Source organism: Lithobates pipiens, unplaced genomic scaffold (genome assembly GCF_037356315.1).
Source record: "Lithobates pipiens isolate NorthernLeopardFrog02 unplaced genomic scaffold, aLitPip1_a1.2 Scaffold_25, whole genome shotgun sequence".
Classification (NCBI taxonomy): Eukaryota; Metazoa; Chordata; class Amphibia; order Anura; family Ranidae; genus Lithobates; species Lithobates pipiens.
The window spans coordinates 193,746,812-193,768,998 of record NW_027507787.1 but is presented as its reverse complement, the minus strand read 5'-3'; the positions used below and the strand labels follow the sequence as shown (position 1 = coordinate 193,768,998).

General features: G+C 42.5%; 1 protein-coding gene across 1 annotated transcript; it reads right to left on the bottom strand.

Annotated features, from left to right (window-relative positions):
• Nucleotides 1-444: 444 nt before the first annotated feature.
• Nucleotides 445-4,734, bottom strand: LOC143930773 (olfactory receptor 5AR1-like). Its single transcript, XM_077455351.1, has 2 exons — nucleotides 4,637-4,734; nucleotides 445-1,950 (listed from the first exon to the last, which is right to left on the bottom strand). Exons 1-2 carry the CDS (start codon nucleotides 4,674-4,676, stop codon nucleotides 1,022-1,024), a joined length of 969 nt encoding a protein of 322 aa, XP_077311477.1. The 5' UTR covers nucleotides 4,677-4,734; the 3' UTR covers nucleotides 445-1,021.
• Nucleotides 4,735-22,187: the final 17,453 nt, after the last annotated feature.

The window sequence follows — 22,187 nt, the reverse complement described above, 5'->3', positions numbered from 1 at the left end:
GCAAGCTAGGAAAGGGGGCGAGAAGAGCGATAGCCCAACCCCTCCACAACCATACAAGGCCACATCCACTCAACATAGGTGGTTGCCTTTGGGGAATGTTGGGCACAGCCCAATACCAACCACAAAGCACTATGTATCCACTAGTTTAACCGCTTGCCGACCAGCGCATGCCGATTTACATCAGCAGAATGGCACTGGTCGGCAAAAGGGCGTACAGGTACGTCCCCTTTAAGAAGCGGTGTTGCGGGCGTGTGACCATTACCACAGGTCCCGTGGACTCGATGTCTGCCGGGTGCCCACGATCATGTCACAGAGAGGTAGAACAGGGAAATGCTTTTGTAAACAAAGCATTTCCTCATTCTGCCTAGTGACAGGAGATCACTGCTCTCTGCCATCGAGAGCAGTGATCACTGTCCTGTGTGTTGAAGCCCCTCCCCCCCGATCTGTCCGCCATAATTTTGCAGTCCCGACAAGTTTGGTCAAGAATCCATCGGAAAAAATCAGACGGATTTTGGGCCAAACTTGTCTTGCATACACACGGTCGCACAAAGTTGTCAGAAAAGCCGATCATTCGGGAACAAGGTGACTTCAAACATGTACATCGGGAGTATAGACGGGCCAGTAGCCAATAGCTTTTGTCTCTTAGTTTATTCTGAGCATGCGTGGCACTTTGTCCATCAGAATTGTCTACACACAATCGGAATTTAAATGATCGGATTTTGTTGTCGGAAAATCTTAGATCCTGCTCTCAAACTTTGTGCGTCAGAAAATCAGACGGAAAAAGTCCGATGGAGCCCACACATGATCGGATTTTCGGACAACATAATCCGATCAGACTTTTTCCATCAGAATTTACAACCGTGTGTATGGGGCATAATAGTTTTTTCTGATAGGACAGAACAATTAAAGCTTGACTACACAGTACACCATTTGCTGCTGTATTTTATTTAATAGTTTTTATCCATTTGCTGTATAATGTATACTTTAGAATATTTAGAGAACATTAAATTACTGTAGATTGCTAAATTGTCTTTTTCCTGACTAGTTTTTGAAAAGCTGCTTTTATTTCTTTGTTCCTCAAACTGTACAAGAGAGGATTTAACATTGGAATGACCACAATATTTAATAGAGATACAGCTTTAGTGTTGTGATAAGAATTATTAGACGGTGGCAAAAAGTACACACATACTAGAGTCAGATAAAGCACTGATACAACCGTGAGGTGGGATGAACATGTTGAAAAGGCTTTGAGTCTGCCTTTAGCAGACTGGATCTTTATAATCACTGAAATAATGGAAACGTAGGAAGATACTGTAAATAAGAAAGCTGGTAATGCCAAAAAAGCTGCTTCGCAAAGTATAACAATTCCTAACTTAGTGATATCACCACAAGAAAGGCTCAGTAAAGGGACGGAGTCACAGAAAAGGTGATTGATGGTATGTGATTTGCAGAAAGGAAAAGAAGCCATCAGACTTATGACCGGAGCAGGGTCAACAAAACTAATAAGCCAAGCGGCAGCAGACAGAGCTGTACAAACCTTTTTATTCAATACAAGATTGTAGCGTAGAGGATTACAGATAGCCACATAACGATCATATGACATGACGGTCAACAAGAGGTACTCCAAACTTTGGAAAGAGATGTAGAAGTACAGCTGCATCATACACTCTGAAAAGGAGACAATTCTTATGTTTAGAAATGTCAGTAGAAATCTTGGATGAATAAGGCTTGTCAAGCAGATATCTAAAAATGATAAGTTACAGAGGAAGTAATACATAGGAGTATGAAGATGAGAATTCAAATAAACAAGAATTATTATAAACGCATTCTCCAGAACACAAAGAGAGTAGGCAACCAGGAATGCAAAGAATAGCAGAGTCTGCAAATCTGGGTATTCAGAAAAACCTAAAATAATAAAACCTTCTGTTTTGTTCCCAGACAGCATCCAACCTCAACACAAAAAAGAAACATAAAGTTAATGTATATGGTATAATACAGCATAGGAAACGAAATGAAAATGCATTTGCTGGCTATGGCTGGGTTTGATTTACTAAAGGCATATAGGCTATTCACTTACATATGCAACATTAGTAAATAGGATGAAGCTGTGTTCACTTTGAATATCTATGTGTGAATGAAATAATAATAATAATAATAATAATAAAAAAATATATATAATAGCATAACAGTGGTTGATTAAAGTGAATATGGCTTCATCTTGTTTACACTCACTAACTGCAAAGTAAACATTTCCTTGCTAAGTAAACAGCTTCAAGTTCCCCATAACTTTGCTTGTACTAAAATGATTAAAAATTGTACTTGAATGCATTTAAAATGTTATAAACATAGTATATATAAAAAAAGACAATATAGATATAAATGTACCAAGATTGTAGATAAAATGTTTGGTCCATCATAGTTAGAATTAAGGATGTCATACATGACCTCTGTTCATCAGTTAGGTATAATAAGGTAAACATTAGGGACTTTACTAAATAGATAAACGCACGTTTAATTTTGTGGTAACACCTAAGTACAATGAAGAAAGGAGAAAGGACCCCAAATGATTACATTTTACTTTTCCACAATTCTTTTTGCATCTTTCAACTATCTTTGGCATATTGAAATAGCTGAATGGCTATATAGAAGAGTGCAAATGATTGGCGGGGTGTTGGTAGCATTGTGAAACCTTCTTGAGTTCATAGTAAAACATTTATTTCCACATATTGTCTACTCTTACCTGTAACCAAAAAAAATAATAGGGTGACACTACTTGCATGTTTTTTTCAGTATGATCAGAAAAAAACTTTGACTTTTTCTACAATCCTGGCTCCATCTCATCTACCCTATTGGTCTATGAAATCACTTATCAAAACTTTGATAAAAATTGGACTAAACTTAACTTTTTGAAGAAAATCTTAGATTTCCATATAATCATCTTTTTATATCTTTGGATCTGCTCATTCCACTAAAAGTATTATCTGATTATGCATTTTTCACTATATACTTTAGCATTTAAATAAACCTGTCAACGGTCAACACAATCTCCATCGGTCAACGAATGGGCTCTGGAAATGGATAGTATAGAGCGAATGGAGACACTTTTAGCACAGGAACTAGATACACCCGAGAGATGCCTCCTAACGTGGGCCCCCTGGAGGCAGTATAGTAAACTGGCAAGAAGTTGAAGGAAGAAAAGGGAGAAAATAAAAGGAAAGTAAATTCCCGAGGGGAAGGAGGGGAACGAATGAAAGAAAAAAAAAAGAAAAAAAATGAAGGTCTTCGGAGGTGCTAGATAAAGTTTCAGTACAAGATATACTCCCCCCCCCTCTTTTTTGTTTTTTTAGTTTTTGTTTTTTTTCCCCTCTTGATGTGTAGTTGAAAAGGTAGTTATGCCTTGTGCGATAAAACAAATATGCCTTCTATGTATGTATGTATCTATATATGTTTGAACTTGTTTAAGTATGTGTAATATTTTATAATAATTTACAATAAAATTTGAATTAAATAAATAAACCTGTCACAAATGCAGGCAATTCACACTGAAGATGTGATAACAAATCAAAACATAGGGGTTGGGGTAGCTGTTCTGAGCTGAGCTAGAAAAAGTACAGCACATGTGAGTAGTGATGTGTCCTTTATCACTTCTAATAAATGGCCTCCCACCAGTTCAGCAGGGATGTAGAGAGCCACAGGTTAGCTTTAACGTTTGTTTTCCATTGCATTAGTGTTATAAAACACAGTTTAATAAAAAAATGTACCTGTATGTGCAAAGCAGCACTTAAGAACACACTTAAGAACATAAGAACATAAGAACCTTTATAATTTTACAGGAGACATAGTTATATAGTATATAGTAGTAGGCAAGGTTGAAAAAAGTCCATAAAGTTCAACGTATGTGTGTGATTATATATCAGTATTACATTGTATATCTCTGTATGTTGTGGTCGTTCAGGTGCTTATCTAATATATTTTTTTAATTACTGATACCCCCCGCTGAGACCACCGCCTGTGGAAGAGAATACCATTGAAATCGTATCCTCTCTCAAGCATCTCTTCTCCAGAGAGACTAAGTTCAGTGCTTGTAACCTTTCCTCATAACTAATATCCTCCAGACCCTTTATTCATTTTATTGCCCTTCTTTTGACTCAGCATCTCTTGCGCTCGTTCAAATGCGTTTGTTCACTGCATGGCCAAAATCTTAGTAAATGTCAAGTAACGTAAATGCAATTGCGTGGGTTGAACGGGCGCATCTCTAAACTTGACAACTATTTTTTTTTTTTACGCTGGTTCACCTTTATGTATTTTTTTAAGGATATTTGCATACAGGTCAAGTTAGCAAGTTAGAAAATTACAAAATTAACATCACCTGTCTATGTTATTCAAAAACAATGTAAAAAAAAAATTTAAATAAAAAAAAAAAAATTTAAGAAGAATTTTGACATAATATTACCATTTTTTAACTCCCTAAATAGTATAATTGAAAGCCTCTAAAGTTTAACTTTTTTTTACCTTGCTCACATCACAATCTACAACATTTGGATTCTTATTTTGGCATATTAAAAAAGAAAATGCTTTTTTTAGTCTATAAAATATAGTAAGGTGACATATTTAATCACTGGCTAAAACAACTTACGGTCAAACGTTGTCTGAGTTAGATTTGCAGAAACAATCATTGTCTTTTTTTTTTTTTATTATTCTGACGTGTATCTAAACATGAGCTGGATTTCATAAGTACTCAGGGAGATTGGACTCCAATTCATATATAAATATACTTTAAATGTCCTGTAGGGTATTGTACTAATAATCCTGGTAATCTATTTTTCTGCAAATGTTTCCCCATGAGTGATAATAAAAACACCTTCATGGGTTTATCACGTTATGGGTAACAGAAAATATGGTTGCTGTGGTTGACAACTCCAACAAAAACAAGCAAAACCATAATGACAGTTTAAACAATTCAGAAAAACAACTCTAGAATTTTTAAATATGGTTATGACAATAATGTTGTCAAAATATATATCTCAAAAGTGAGAACACCCCTCACATTTTTGTAAATATTTTATTATATCTTTATATTATTATGTGACAACACTGAAAAAATTATACTTTGTTACAATGTAAAGTAGTGAGTGTACAGCTTGTATAACAGTGTACATTTTCTGTCCCTTCAAAATAACTCAACACACAGCCATTAATGTCTAAACCACTGGCAACAAAAGTGAGTACACCCCTAAGTGAAAATGTCCTAATTGGGCCCAATTAGCCATTTTCCCTCTCCAGTGCCATGTGACTCATTAGTGTTACAAGGTCTCAGGTGTGAATGGGGAGCAGGTGTGTTAAATGTTGGTGTTATCGCTCTCAATCTCTCATACTGGTCACTGGAAGTTCAACATGGCACCTCATGGCAAAGAACTCTCTGAGGATCTGAAAAAAAGAAGTGTTGCACTACATAAAGATGGCCTAGGCTATAAGAAGATTGCCAAGACCCTGAAACTAAGCTGCAGCACAGTGGCCAAGACCATACAGCGGTTTAACAGGACAGGTTCCACTCAGAACAGGCCTCGCCATAGTGGAACAAAGCAGTTGAGTGCACATGCTCAGCATCATATCCAGAAGTTGACTTTGGGAAATAGATGTATAAGTGCTGCCAGCATTGCTGCAGAGGTTAAAGGGTTGGGGGGTCAGCCTGTCAGTGCTCAGACCATATGCCGCACGCTGCATCAAATTGGTCTGCATGACTGTCGTCCCAGAAGGAAGCGTCTTCTAAAGATGATGCACAAGAAAGCCTGCAAACATTTTGCTAAAGACAAGCAGACTAAGGACATGGATTTTTGGAACCATGTCCTGTGGTCTGATGAGACCAAGATAAACTTATTTGGTTCAGATGGTGTCAAGCGTGTGTGGTGGGAGCAACCAGATGAGGAGTACAAAGACAAGTGTGTCTTGCCTACAGCCAAGCATGGTGGTGGGAGTGTCATGGTCTGGGGCTGCATGAGTGCTGCCGACACTGGGGAGCTACAGTTCATTGAGAGAACCATGAATGCCAACATGTACTGTGACATACTGAAGCAGCTTATGATCCCCTCCCTTCGGAGACTGGGCTGCAGGGCAGTATTCCAACATGATAATGACCCCAAACACACCTCCAAGACGACCACTGCCTTGCTAAAGAAGCTGAGGGTAAAGGTAATGGACTGGCCAAGCATATCTCCAGACCTAAACCCTATTGAGCATCTTTGGGGCATCCTCAAATCGAAGGTGAAGGAGTGCAAGGTCTCTAACATCCACCAGCTCCGTAAAGTCGCCATGGAGGAGTGGAAGAGGACTCCAGTGGCAACCTGTGAAGCACTAGTGAAGTCCATGCCCAAGAGGGTTAAGGCAGTGCTGGAAAATAATGGTGACCACATCAAATATTGACACTTTGGGCCCAATTTGAAAATTTTCACTTAGGGGTGTACTCACTTTTGTTGCCAGCAGTTTAGACATTAATGGCTGTGTGTTGAGTTATTTTGAGGGGACAGCAACTATACACTGTTATACAAGCTGTACAATCACTACTTTACATTGTAGCAAGGTGCAATTTATTCAATGTTGTCACATGAAAATATATTATAAAATGTGAGAGGTGTACTAATTTTTGTGAGATACTGTATATACTCATCTGTATACTACATATTAATTTGAGACATTGAGGCTGATTTACTAAAGGAGTTGAGAATGTTTGCAGAATAAATTGTGTGATGATTGACTACAATCATAGGCATATTAGATATGAGGTTTGGTTAGAACTTTACACATTCACAGTTTTGTCAAGCGCACAACTTTCTAGGATGTTTGGTAAGAACACCAAGCTGAACATCCCATAATACATTGCAGTGAACTATGGTTGGGTGCAATACTTTGGCCAGTAATGCCCCTTTGCTATAAAAGTCAGCTATCCGAGCAGCCAGCCACCACTCAATATTATTATTTTTAATATATTAGCGCTGCACTTTTTTCCACTATAGTGTATTTTAAGTTTTTGTATTAGACTTTTTGTGTATTTTTCAGTATATTTACATATTTTTCTAGTACAGTGTTAACCTTTGTTTTTTTTTATAATATCCCAGCAGCCAGGCCTGGACTGACTACAGGGCACTGGGCATTTCCCCGTTGGGCCGGGACCACCGGGCTGCTTGTCCCAGGGATGGCAACTGCATCATCTCTTATGGCCTGTCATGCTAGACAAGGGGCCTGGAAAGGCCTCTCATACCTTTTCTTTCACTTTCAATACAATCGCTCCTTGAGCTCCCAGTCTCTCACTAGACCCACTGATTTACTGCCACTGAATCCCTTGAGCTCCTCCAATCTTCACGGTGGGAATTTGCACAAGCGCCACCCCTGCTTCTCTGCTGGGTCCCTAGCTTGGCACTCAAGATACCTCTCAAGCTTCACCCCACTGGCCTGCTCAGTCCCTGGCTTGACACACAAGGCTGCTCTGCAAGCGTCACCTCTGCTGGCTGGGTCCCCGGCTTGATGCCCACTGAAGTTTCCAGATTCTTCACCATCCCCAGTTAGTGAAATTGCTGCTCCGATACTTGCTTCAGTTACTCACTGCCTCTCCTCTACCTCAGAACAAAGCAGGTTCACTGGCCGCCAGAACCATCACTTTTGGTTGGACTGTATACACTACAACACACATACACCCAGGCAGCTGTCCAAGTGGCACAGAACACAGATCACTTGACTTCACCCAAATATATAGGTTCTCCCAGCAGGCCAAGGGATTCAAGAAAACCCCTGCCCCATATACCCATAATCTGACCTTGTGTTGCCCTTCTCATATCTAGTACCACAAAATACCTGGCCACCTAGTGGTAGAAGAGAAAAGTGCAACAAGGCCAAAAGGGAGGATTGGCAATTAGCCAAGATGACTATTCCTGGCAAGTAAATTTGAAGGAGCAACCCTGACTAAACTCCAGGGTGCTACATCTAATTTTCTGTTGCAGTCCAGGGCACTGAAGCTAGGAATCGAGCCTTGTCTCCTCCCGCTCCTCCTGCTTGCAGTACAATAAAAAAAAAGGTATGTTTATGTCACCATGCAGTGTGCAAAGGGTCAGCGGAGTGCCCCCCCCCCCCCCCACCGAGTCAAGGTGAGTAATCTCTCAGCAGAGCGCCCTACCAGAGCTGTTCATCAGGGAAAGTGCCCTGCCTGAGCCGAGATGTCAGCTAAGCATCCTGCACCCTGTCCGAGCTGAGCCGGGATATAAAGCGGCCTGTAGAGGGGAGGAAGGATTGAAAAGGGGGAGGTTGACAGTGGCAGTGGCTGAATCGACACAGGAGCTTGCCTTTGACAATTACGGACCAGATGGGAACGAGTGCAATGTTCCCCCCTTTTTTTCACAAACAACAGTCTGCTCTGGGGGTTTAGATGCCCCAAACTCTCCCCCCTTATCTGCAGCCATGATGGAGCTAGAGTGACCTTTTAAGCTTGGCTGTCTGATTTTGTAGATTAACAGAAGCATGGCCTCCTAATAGCCTAACCCCTTCCCCTCTCCATCGGATTGCAGATCCAAGTACCCTGGGCCCGGTAGCCCATTCATGACAGTTGAAAAGATTGCTGTTATAATGATCATCATTGTAACAGCAAACACAGTGTAAAAAAAAATTGCTGATCAGGGGCAGACTGACAACTCATGGGGCCCCCCGGGTAATAGGAGATTATGGGGCCCACAGGCAATCAGAGATTATGGGGCCACACAGTATACACAAACACACACAGTATACACAGTATATGCACAGTATACACAGACATGTTTCTATTGGCTGAGAAGGTACTGGAGAGATGGGGCAGCTATAATCTTGGGATTTTTTAGACCAAAAGGATGTCGGTAAGGGACATTTCAGAGACAGATGTAAATAAAACACAGATTTTTACATACTGTCCCTGGTTTTACTGAGGCTGGCAACCCTGATGGGGCCCCCTAGTGGCCCGGGGCCCTCGGGCAGTGCCCGAGTGGCCGAATGGTCGGTCTACCCCTGTCCCTGATCACCCCCTCAGAGTAATACAGTGTTACTATGGTACACTGAACATCTCTGATGAAAGTATGCAAAAAAAATTGTAAAAAAAAAAAAAAACATACCATTCACTAACCCTGATCACTGCCACATCACAATCATATGAGGACACTGTACTGCACTAGTGACAGTATGTAAAAAAAATTGTGGCAAACAATTACAACTTCAAAAAACATGCCTCTTACTAAATGCCCCAAACTGTCTACTTTCCAGAGAGAGGTCATTTGCGGGGGCATTTGTACAGTCCTGGTATTTTAAGGGCCTCAAGAAATGAGAGAAGCCATCAGTACATCAGAATTAATTTTCAAATATACAGTATATACAGTATATACCATCATTTGTAGATGCTATAACTTTAACAAAAAACGAAATACCAAAGACATGTAGCAGAATAAATGTTTCCTATATTTATGAAGACATTTGATTGTATTGGATATGTTTTATAACAGAAAGTAGAAAATATCTTTATTTTTTCAAAATGACCATTTTTTGTTTATGAAGATGTATCCCATTTCTCCCCAAGTGGGGAGGTTCTGGGAGACGGGGATTTTTAATGTGCCCACCAGACAATTACTATCACCATAGATAAAATCAATATGTTTTTATTTTATACAAAATCGTTAAAAACAAATAAAATACAATTTTCATAAAAAAATAAATACATTTTCTTGATCATACATCACGGGACACAGGAGCTTCATTACATAGTGGGTTATATAGGCACCTCTGGTGATTGGACACTGGTTGACCCCAATTAAGGAGAATTCCTCCCCTATATAACCCCTCCCATCTGGGAGGCACCTCAGTTTTTTCGCCAGTGTCTATGGTGATGGTCACGTAAAACTTTAGCTCTATGAAGGTCCCTGTGAGGGCCTAAGGGCTACAATAAACCGGATCCATACCTCGGGCCGATATTTGACTCCCAAGATGGTATGGTACCCGGGCCTCGTCAGCCGAAGAAGCGAGGTTTTGCCTGTAAGTCCTCTCCATTGGAAGACTGGGCTCTGGGAAAACCAGACTTGGTGTACTGTTTATACAGAGCGCACGAAAGTTTCTGGCAGAGCTTTCTACATGGTCCAGGTGGGAGGTTCTTCCGAGAAGGAACCCCAGATATACCTGAAGGTTGGCTAACAATACCCGCCGTGATGGGTGAAGGCTGGAATTTGTCTGGTTCAGCAATTCCTGCGGCGGGGACAGGTAAGGGAAGTTATCCTGTATATTTAATTATATGAATGGATTTCTTCATTGTGAGTAGTTGTATGTCTTACCTGGTTTCCACCACTAGAGGGAGTAAGAGCAGCCTGATGCATACTTACATGCCTTTTCAATACACATGCTCAGTGAAAGCCTGATTCTCCAGCTAACTCACGTCTCCATTGCAGTCCCTGCCACAAATAAGGTAAACACTTCAGGGGTCCCAAGCAGCTCAGTTTTTGGACTCGCTCCCGGCCTAATGGAGGAGGGGGGGGGGTGTGGTTGCGAGCCGTGCACGTCAGTGTGCACGGCACTGTACTGCGCAGGCGCCAGGCGGCAGTTTTAAAAGCCCAGAGCGTCAGGGGGCTGTAATTGGAGACACAGGAGCTGTGGGCAGTAAGCATCCGTGGGGATTGGATCCAGGCAAACCTTAGACACCTACTCAGCATCAGGTTGTGCAATTTAAGCATATATATTATTGTGAGACTTTAAGCACAACAGTGATTGCACTTGTACTAGTACCTCTGCTTTGTAGCCTAGTACTATGTCTCCTCGTAAGAGGGTCTCAGGGGGAGGTAATAAGGGCACTGGTAAATCACCGCCTAGGTCCAGGGGTTCCAAAAGTGCCTGTAAATTACCATCCCCCCCTGCAAGACTGGAGCCAGCCTCTCAAGATGAGTCAGTGCCCCTGTCGGGTTTTGCAGCCTCTCCTAATGTCGCAGCCCCGGTTTATGTCACTGAGGACTCCCTTAGGGCTACATTGGAGGGTTTTGAAGGGAGAATCATGAATTTTATTTCTGCTTCCCTAAAAGATAGCAGGAAAAGGGGTAGATCCCCTCCCTCTGCTGATATCCCTCTCTCAGATGATTCTTCTGAAAATGAGGAGGGATCCCTATCTTTGGATAGGGATCATGAGCAGTCGGATGAGTCAGAGGAAGAGGAGATAGTCCCCTCCTCCCAGGCGCTCAGAAAACAGGTGCAGTATTATACTGAATTGGTGCGTACCACATTCAGAATGCCTGCTGCTGAAGTCGCTACATCCTCTGTCTCTTCCCTGGGAGTCAGGAAAGCCCCACAGACTGCCTATTCCTTCCCAATTCATCCTTTAATGGATAAATTGATGTATGAGGATTGGGGACATCCCGATAAACTGTTTGCTCCTCCTAAAAGGTTTTCTATGCATTACCCTGTGGAGGAAAGTTTCACCAAGAAGTGGGGGGTCCCATCTGTCGATGCGGCTGTTTCTTGTGTGAATAAGAACCTAACTTGTCCTTTGGATAATGCGCAGGTATTCAAGGATCCAACTGATAAAAAGCTGGAAACCTTATTAAAAGCCTCCTTTTCCATGGCTGGCACTATGGTGCAACCTACAGTCGCAGCCGTGGGGTTGTGTCAGTTCCTCAAGGAACAGGTTAAACAGATGCTTGGGCTCCTTCCCAGTGAGGAAGTAGAAAATTATACAGAATTGCCTCACATTCTGTGTTTCATAATTGATGCGATTTTGGATTCCGTCCAACAAGCATCACGTTTGTCTCTCATGTTGGTTCACATGCGAAGGGCCCTATGGCTAAAGAATTGGGCAGCTGAGCTGTCATGCAAGAAGCATTTGACTGGGTTCCCATTTAAAGGGAAGCGTTTGTTTGGAGAAGAACTAGATAAGTTCGTCCAAAATATTTCAGGAGGAAAATCTACTCTCCTTCCAGTCAAAAAGAGCAAGCGTCCTTCATTCAGGCGTGCTCTCTCTCCCGAAGCATCAAGCTCTAAACAGTGGCGACGGCCTTCTCAGTCCTCCTCTACTAGAAAGGCTCAAGGCCAAGCCCAGGGACAGAAAAAGACTTGGGGGCGAAAGCCTGCCAAGCAGAGCCCAAAAACTTCCTTGTGAAGGGGCGCCCCCCGCTCGGCAGAGTGGGGGGAAGGCTCCTGCAGTTTGCAGGCGCCTGGCGGGAAGAGATCCAGGACAAGTGGGTGATCTCTTCAGTATCTCTGGGCTACAAGCTAGAGTTTCAGGAGATTCCACCTTCTCGTTTCCTAAGGTCAAGGATCCCCAGGGATCCAGTAAAGCAAAAACCGCTATTTCTGGCCTTAGATCAGTTACTATCCCAGGGTGTGATAGTAGAAGTGAACCCGAAAGATCAGGGTTCGGGGTTTTACTCAAATCTCTTCACCGTTCCAAAACCAAGTGGAAGTGTCAGACCTATCTTGGATCTGAATGACCTGAACCGGTTTTTACACATCCGGTCCTTCCGAATGCAGTCAATCCGCACTGTGGTCTCCTCCCTGCAAGGAGGAGAATTCATGGCATCAATAGATATCAAGGATGCATATCTCCATGTGCCAATTTTTCCCGCACACCAAAAATTCCTAAGGTTCGCGGTAGAGCGGCGCCATTTTCAATTTGTGGCCTTGCCGTTCGGGCTTGCTACAGCCCCTCGAGTCTTCACAAAGATTCTAGACCCTCTCTTAGCAATCTTAAGAGCTCAGGGCATAGCCGTCATGGCTTATCTAGACGACTTGCTTCTCATGGAGAAAACTGCAGCGTTCCTAAGTCGCAGCGTCACCAAAACGCTAGAACATCTAGAACGCCTAGGTTGGATTATAAACCTAGAAAAGTCGTCCCTACAACCGACTACCAGGTTGGAATACCTAGGTATGATCATCGACAACGCTCAGGGCAGGGTGTTTCTTCCAAGGCTAAAAGCCTTGGCCATTGGGGATCTGGTGCGCCTGATTCTGGGCAGAAGATCTTCCTCCATTCGGTTGTGCATGAGACTGTTAGGGAAGATGGTCGCCTCCTTCGAGGCCGTCCCATTCGCCCAGTTCCATTCAAGGCCTTTACAAGGATGCATCCTTGCGGCTTGGAACAGGAAGCCCCAATCTCTGGATCTTCCTATGCGTCTATCCCCAGGGACACGCAAGAGTCTTGTCTGGTGGTTACAAACCAAGAATTTGCTGAAGGGCAAAACCTATCTTCCTCTCTCATGGAAGATTATCACAACAGATGCCAGCCTGACAGGCTGGGGAGCTGTATTGAAGGAAACATGCTCGCAGGGGAAATGGTCTGCGACCGAGAATCTACTGCCCATAAATATCTTAGAGATCCGGGCAGTTTACATGGCACTCATAGAGTGGTCTTACAGACTGCGAGGTTTCCCAGTTCGGGTTCAGTCCGACAATGCCACCGCAGTGGCTTATAACAATCACCAGGGCGGTACCAGAAGTCTGGTGGCCCAAAAAGAGGTGAATCGCATACTTGTCTGGGCAGAAAAGCATGTTCCGTGTCTTTCTGCAGTCTTCATCCCAGGAGTGGAGAATTGGCAGGTGGATTTTCTCAGCCGCCAGCAGTTGTGCCCAGGAGAATGGGCTCTGCACCCCGACGTGTTTCAGAACATATGTCACAAGTGGGGTACTCCAGACGTAGATCTGTTTGCTTCCAGGTTCAACAGGAAGCTGGACAAGTTTGTGTCAAGGACAAGAGATGCACTTGCTCAGGGGTCAGATGCTCTGACAGTTCCCTGGGATCAGTACAATCTGATCTATGCCTTCCCCCCGAGCCCGCTTCTGTCGCGGTTCCTGGGAAGGGTCAAGAGGGAGACAAAGTCGGTCCTTTTGGTGGCCTCGGCTTGGCCCAGGCGACCATGGTACGCAGAAATCATGAAGTTGGCAGTAGGCAGGCCATGGACCCTCCCTCTCCGGCCAGATCTGCTCTCACAGGGTCCAATCTACCATCCTGCTTTACGCAGTCTGAATTTGACGGTCTGGCTGCTGAGACCCACATTCTGAGAGACCGTGGCCTTTCGGGGCCAGTCCTTTCTACTCTGGTCAATGCCAGAAAGCCGGCCTCCAGACTTGTTTATTACAAGATCTGGAGGACATATGTTTCCTAGTGTGAACTCAGGAAATGGCATCCTAGAAAGTATGTCATTAACAGAATCTTGGCCTTTCTCCAGTCAGGCCTGGAAATGAATTTGGCCATAAGCACTATCAAAGTGCAGATTTCGGCCCTGTCGGTATTTTTTCAAAAACCGCTTGCATCACATTCCCTAGTACGGGCTTTTATCCAGGGAGCTATGCGGACAAAACCGCCAGTTAAACCTCCGGTATGCCCATGGGATCTGAATTTGGTTCTCTCGGCCTTACAGGGGCAACCATTTGAACCTTTACACCTGGCTTCTTTAGCTCTCCTGACTAAAAAGCTGGTCTTCTTAGTAGCCATATCTACGGCTAGAAGAGTATCAGAGTTGGCAGCTCTTTCCAGTAAGGAGCCGTATTTAATTATCCATAAGGACCGGGTGGTCATGCGTCCCAACAGGTCCTTTCTGCCTAAGGTGGTTTCGGGTTTCCATTTGAATCAGGATGTAATCCTACCATCCTTTTTTCCGGACCCTCAATCCACAGAAGAAGAATCTTTGCACACTTTAGATGTGGTTAGAGCAATCAGTATTTATCTTCAAGCAACTACTCAGATAAGGAAAACTGATTGTTTATTTATTCTGCCGGAAGGCCCTAGAAAGGGCCAGGCGGCGTCAAAATCCACTCTCTCAAGATGGATCAGGCAAGTTATCTCTCAGGCCTATGGTTTAAAGGGGAAGATTCCTCCTTTTCGGGTGAAAGCGCACTCTACTAGGGCTGTTAGTGCTTCTTGGGCAGTGCATCACCAGGCCTCCCTGGCTCAGATCTGCAAGGCTGCGACTTGGTCATCAGTCCACACATTCACCAGATTCTATCAGGTGGATATCAGAGGGCAAGAGGATATCGCCTTCGGGCGCAGTGTACTGCAGGCTGCAGTTTAGGTCCTCCGGTCCCTGGCGGCCTATATTTATGATCTGTGTCTCCCTCCCCTCAATCTGAGCATTGCTATGGGACATCCTACTATGTAATGAAGCTCCTGTGTCCCGTGATGTATGATCAAGAAAATTGAATTTTTATATACAGCTTACCTGTAAAATCCTTTTCTTGAGAGTACATCATGGGACACAGGGCTCCCGCCCCTCTTGGGTTTTACGTGGTTTCTTATTGCTTTGCTACAAAACTGAGGTGCCTCCCAGATGGGAGGGGTTATATAGGGGAGGAATTCTCCTTAATTGGGGTCAACCAGTGTCCAATCACCAGAGGTGCCTATATAACCCACTATGTAATGAAGCTCCTGTGTCCCGTGATGTACTCTCAAGAAAAGGATTTTACAGGTAAGCTGTATATAAAAATCCAATTTTTTCTAACACACCACCATATAATACAGTCCTATGTATGAGGATAAATTCCACATCTCCCCCCACTTGGGATAAATCTCCTTTCTATAGATTATCCAGGGGAACGTGCCAGAATTTTTTGTACAGGCTCCCCAACCCAATATTCTATTCTTATGTTTATATTGCAAAAAATATAAAAACCCAGTGGTCATCATATACCACCAAAAGAAAGCTCTATTTGTGTGAAAAAGGTGATAACATTTTTTATTTGGGTACAGTTGCCAGTTAAAGTAGCAAAGTGCTGAATATCAAAAAATGCCCTGGTCATGCAGAAAGAAAACCTTCTGGAGCTGAGGTGATATATTAAGGCTGATTAGCGTAAACTAAATATTAATAAGAGGTTAAACAGAGGAACACTTTAATGTCCAGGTGATTAACTGGTCTGCCTGTAGTACAGATTTTTCAACAATTTAAATTATTTGCTGCATCTTGAAATTAAAAATATGACAAAAAAGACCAAGGACTGTTGAGCAGTTAGAATCCTATATCCAGCAAGAATGGGGCAACGTTCTCTTCCCAAATGTATAGCAACTGGTCTCCTCAGTTCCTAGACATCTACACAATCCCGTTGCTATTTTGTGGTAAATATGGCCCTTTCACAAATTTTTTGAGACTTGTTGCTGCCATCAATTTCAAAATTACTTTATCTTTTTCCTTAAAATGGTACATTTTCTCAGTTAAACATTTCATATGTTTTCTCTTCTCTATTGTGAATACAATATGGGTTTATGAGATTTGCAAATCATTGCATTCTGTATTTATGTAAATTTTACACAGTGTCCCAACTTTTTTGATATTGGGGCAATATTTAAAAAAAAAATTACCTGCCAGGTTGCGTTCACCGACATCCTAATAACCTAACCAATCATCTGCAGTTCACAGGTAATTCCTTTGATTTGCGGATGAATCACATACAATAGATACAAAGGTAACAATGTTCCTTTGCACAGCAACTCTGACTCATACTAAAAGTGAAGTATTGCCAAAGCTATAGTAAGTCAATTCTACACTCTAGTCATGAGTTGTTAAAAGGTCAGTAAAACAATGACATAATGGTAAGGTATGAAAACATGGATTGTGTAATAATGACACACCAGAGAAAGGAACCTGCATGATGGATTCCATGAAAAAGATGATGAAATGCTACTTACTGAAGCCATTGCTGTCATAGGATGTAATCTGAACATAGATCTGTGTTTAGTGTTGTCAGCAAAAACTAAGACAATGGTGACGTTAATAGAGCTGTTAAAAGAATCAAAGGATTATGTAGGTGAGAAATTAATATCAGTTATGATTCACTGTATAGCCCCATACACACTATCAGTTTTTCTGCTGAATTTTTCCTTCAGATTTACCAAAACCATATAATATGAGGTCAAACCTTAGGAGTTTCCATTTGTATGCAATCAGGCAGGCCCTTATACTACATGGTTTTGGTAAACCTGATGGAAAAACTCAGCAGAAAAACTGATAGTGTGTATGGGGCATAATGCCGCATACACACAATCAGACTTTCGGCCAACAAAACCGTGGTTTTTTGTTTGAAGTTTGTTGGCTCAAACTTGTCTTGCATACACACGGTCACACAAATGTTGGCCAACAATTACGAATGTGGGAACGCGGTGACATACAAGACATACGATGAGCTGAGAAAAAGCAAATTCAATAGCCAGTGCGCCTCCTTCTGCTTGATTCTGTGCATGCGTGATCTTTTGTGCGATGAACTTGTGCACACACGATTGGATATTCCGCCAACAAAGTTTTGTTGGCGGGAAATTTGAGAACCTGTTAGCAGGTTGGCGGAAAGTCCGTCAGCAAATATTTGATGAAGCATACACATGGTTGGACTTTCCGACAACAAGCTCACATCCAACATTTCTGGTCGGAAAATCCAACAGTGTGTACGCGGTATAATGCCGCGTATGCGCTATCGGACATTCCGACAACAAAATCCTGGATTTATTTCCAACGGATGTTGGCTCAAACTTGTCTTGCATACACACGGTCTCACGAATGTTGTCAAATTCCAAACGTCAAGAATTCAGTGATGTAGAACACGTACGACGAGCCGAAAAATGAAGTTCAATAGCCAGTGCTGCTCTTCTGCTTGATTCTGCTTGATTCCAAGCATGCATGGAATTTTAGGTGTCGGAATTGTGTACACATGATCAGAATTTTTGACAATGGATTTTGTTGTTGGAAAATTTGGGAACCAGCTCTCAAATTTTTGTTGTCCGCAATTCCGATAACAAATGTCCGATGGAGCCTACACTCGTAATTTACAACAACAGGCTCACATCAAACATTTGTTGTCGGAAATTCCGACCGTGTGTATGCGCCAAAAGACTGCATGTTTAGTATTTTTGTCTTGAATTTTAACTCAGCTAAACTCTAGCCAGGAAGCAAAGACTAGTATGTGCAAGTTAGAAGCTTACTTTTTTCAAACATCCTCTCCTTTAAGTCCATTTTTGTTGGCCTTTTTCTACACAAACATGTCCCTCATTTTTATTGTGCAGGACAGCTTCACTGTGGTACCACTAGGAATAGGGAGGAGCTCTGAATTCATGTTTGGACTGACATTTGCTTGTTCTGGTTTCAGAGGAAAATTAAACATTAACAGCGTTATTACTACCATTACTACATTTGAAAGCTTCCTGGGTATTCTGACTGACAGCTGAATCTAAACAAAGGGGTGGAAAGGGTATATCATTGCCAATGATGGCAGGTGTGTACTGAATCCAATTTAACATGATTTTGAATGTGATTACTAAATTCTGTACACAACTACATTCCCAGTTAAAAGAGGGTATGCACACGTATGCAATGACATTAAAGATTTCAGTTTGTTTTTCTATTGAGCTCAGCTGTAGAGTTTATAGGTCACATTAACCACTTGACCACTGGGCACTTTAACCCCCTTCCTAACCAGACCAATTTTCAGCTTTTGGTGCTCTCACAATTTGAATAGCAATTACTCAGTTAGGCAACACTGTACCCTTATGAAATGTTTGTCCTTTTTTTCACACAAATAGAGCTTTCTTTTGGTGGTAATTAATCACCGCTGAGTTTTTTATTTTTTGTACTATAAATCAAAAAAGAAAATTTGGTAAAAAAAAAAAATTCTTTGTTTCTGTTAAAATTTATTGCAGAGTATTGGCAAGTATTAGCAGAGTATTAAACAAAAATCTGCAAGGTGGATGGATAAATCAATTCACCCGTAGAAAAAACAGCGCATAATACTCAATAGAAAAAAAGAAAATTATATGCAAATTGTGCTAGTGCAACCTATTGTTCTATGGAAAGAATATTTCTATCTTCCCAAATGTAGCCATACAATCACAATATTGTCCATGAACACTGTCCATATATCTAAATTGTACTGAGTACGTAGGATAGTTACAGGGAACAAGTTGAAACAGGATATCTATTTCAGTCCATCAACAGACCATAAAATTGAAGGCTAAAACTAAAACAAAATGTCCTGGTATAAATCAAGAGGAGTGTACGATGCAATCCTTCCTTAACATGAAAAAACAGTGATCCCGAATTTGCTGGGGTACAATCTCAAGACTGAAGTGACCCCCCCTTAGTAATGCTCTTACCAGATATGCCTGGTTACATAGGCTCTTCGAAAATAATCCTCATCCGCTCGATTTCATCCGGTTCATCTGTGCTAGGTAATACACGGTCGGATGTGCTTGGTTACACGGGCTCTCAGATGTTACTCATCAGCTGGATCCCATCCACTGCATACACGGTCGGATGTGCTTGGTTACACGGGCTCTCGGATTTTACTCATCGGCTGGATCCCATCCACTGCATAAGTGCCAGGTGATTCAAGATCTTTTTTTCTTTTTTTATAAGTGATCACATAATCTCTGTTCCCAGCTGCACAAGACCTGCCAGAGGAGAAAACAGTTTTCTCCTCTGGCAGGTCTTGTGCAGCTGGGAACAGAGATTATGTGATCACTTATAAAAAAAGAAAAAAAGATCTTGAATCACCTGGCACTTATGCAGTGGATGGGATCCAGCCGATGAGTAAAATCCGAGAGCCCGTGTAACCAAGCACATCCGACCGTGTATGCAGTGGATGGGATCCAGCTGATGAGTAACATCTGAGAGCCCGTGTAACCAAGCACATCCGACCGTGTATTACCTAGCACAGATGAACCGGATGAAATCGAGCGGATGAGGATTATTTTCGAAGAGCCTATGTAACCAGGCATATCTGGTAAGAGCATTACTAAGGGGGGGTCACTTCAGTCTTGAGATTGTACCCCAGCAAATTCGGGATCACTGTTTTTTCATGTTAAGGAAGGATTGCATCGTACACTCCTCTTGATTTATACCAGGACATTTTGTTTTAGTTTTAGCCTTCAATTTTATGGTCTGTTGATGGACTGAAATAGATATCCTGTTTCAACTTGTTCCCTGTAACTATCCTACGTACTCAGTACAATTTAGATATATGGACAGTGTTCATGGACAATATTGTGATTGTATGGCTACATTTGGGAAGATAGAAATATTCTTTCCATAGAACAATAGGTTGCACTAGCACAATTTGCATATAATTTTCTTTTTTTCTATTGAGTATTATGCGCTGTTTTTTCTACGGGTGAATTGATTTATCCATCCACCTTGCAGATTTTTGTTTAATGTTTTTTTAGTGGTTTTATTGATTTAATACCTTTTAGAACAGCTGCTTAAAATTCCACAACTCCCAGGTAGAAAGCATATTCTTTAATGCTAAGCGCCTTTTATTTGCGTGGTTAACGGGCGGAGGTTATCCTAAGCAAAGGCACATATTAGCAGAGTATTGCTGAGTATTGCACAGTGTTGCAGAGTATTGGCAGAGTATTACACTGTGTTGCAGAGTATTGCACAGTATTGGCAGAGTATTGCACAGTGATGCACAGTATGGGCAGAGTATTGTCACTGAGCAGCATTGTGGGCACTACACATCCAGCCCACAGTGCTGCTGCCATCTCTCTCCCTCTCCCCTCGCACTGTACCAATCGGTACAAAGGGGAGGGAGAAGCCGGCGTCATGATGTGACGCTGGTTTACTTACAAATGATCGCTCTCTCATTTGACAGAGCGATCACATGGTAAACGGGCGCTATCAGCTGCCATTTACCGTGATCCGTGATGCGCCGGATCCAGAGGTCATGGATGTTCCCGGGTGCGCGCCCCAGGCATGCGGGAGCAAGATTCTGTGAGGACGTCCCACAGACGTCCACCCAGAATAAGCTGACCGCGCTGTAGCCGGCTATGGCCCAGTCGGCATGCGGTTTAAGGTGGAAAAAGTGATTTATCTTTGTCTCATTTTTTTACATCACAGAAACCTGACATTTTAACAGGGGTGTGTAGACTTTTAATATCATATATATATATAAGGAGGTTCTGCCATTGTGAGAAGATAGGAAAATGGGACACACATAATTCACATTTGGGGGGAATGTGACATTCTCAACTGGTGCTTCTGGGCAGAGAAAGCTCTGTGTTATCTTTCTCTGGATTCTGTAGCTCTGGGTGGGAGCAGTCATTCATGCACCTGGGTTTTGCTGGACACCAGCAACCTGGCTAAGTACACAGGTGAGCAGTGTCATTATATATTCAGGTCTGACGATAGCTCAGGGCTCCCAGTTTGGAGAAAGCTCCCAGTGAGAAGGCCAGAAGTCTCATTAAGAGCCCTTTCACACTGTGCCGCCTAGGGCGTCAGCGGTATTTATGGGGTAGTTTTTTTTAACCCCCTGCTAGCGGCCAAAAAGGGGTTAAATCTGCCCGCAAAACGCAGCCGCAAAGACGTTTTGCTGGCGGTATAGCAGCGCTGCCTCATTGATTTCAATGGGGAGGAGAGGTGAGTTCACTGCTCCTTCACCGCTCCAAAGAAGCTCGAAAGAAGCTGCTGGCAGGTCTTTTTCTGATGCCCTGCCAGCACACCGCTCCAGTGTGAAAGCCCTTGCACTTTACACTGGGGTGAATGGAGCAGATGTTTTAGGGCGGTTTTAACGCTATAGCGCATGCAAAATGCCCCAGTGTGAAAGGGGTCTTAGGGCATACCTCCCAACTGTCCCTGATTTGGAGGGACTTTCCCTGATTTGGAGCAATGTCCCTCTGTCCCTCATTCCTCCTCTTTTGTCCCTCATTTTGGTCTGATCTATATAGTTGTATATAAAATGCACTATTTATCTTTTAAAAAGTGTTTACTTGAACCAGATCTTTACAACAAAGAGAATAAGAACAGCAGCTCCAGCTGCTGCCTTGGGTCCTCATTGGATAGAATGATAGCAGCAGGAGCCATTGGCTGCTGCCAATCAAATCCAGTGGACGCAGTAGCAGGACTCCGGAGCGTGCCCCGCACGTTTGCCCCAATGGAATGCGGCTTTCCATGGGGGCACTTGATACGGAGGAGGAGCCAGGAGCACCGCTGGGAGACCCTGGAAGAGCAGGATCGGGCCGCTCTGTGCAAAACCTTTGCACTGAAGGGGTAAGTATAACATGTTTGTTATTTAAAAAAAAAAAAAAAACCTTTACAACACTTTTAATGTTAATGTGGCACCCACATAAATAAATTATTTTCTTGTGCGCAACTTATTGTAATGTAAATTACTGTAATTTTTTATTTGAATTCTATTCTTGTATGAAGGTTCATTATGCCATCCCTAAAGAAGAGCGTGTCAAA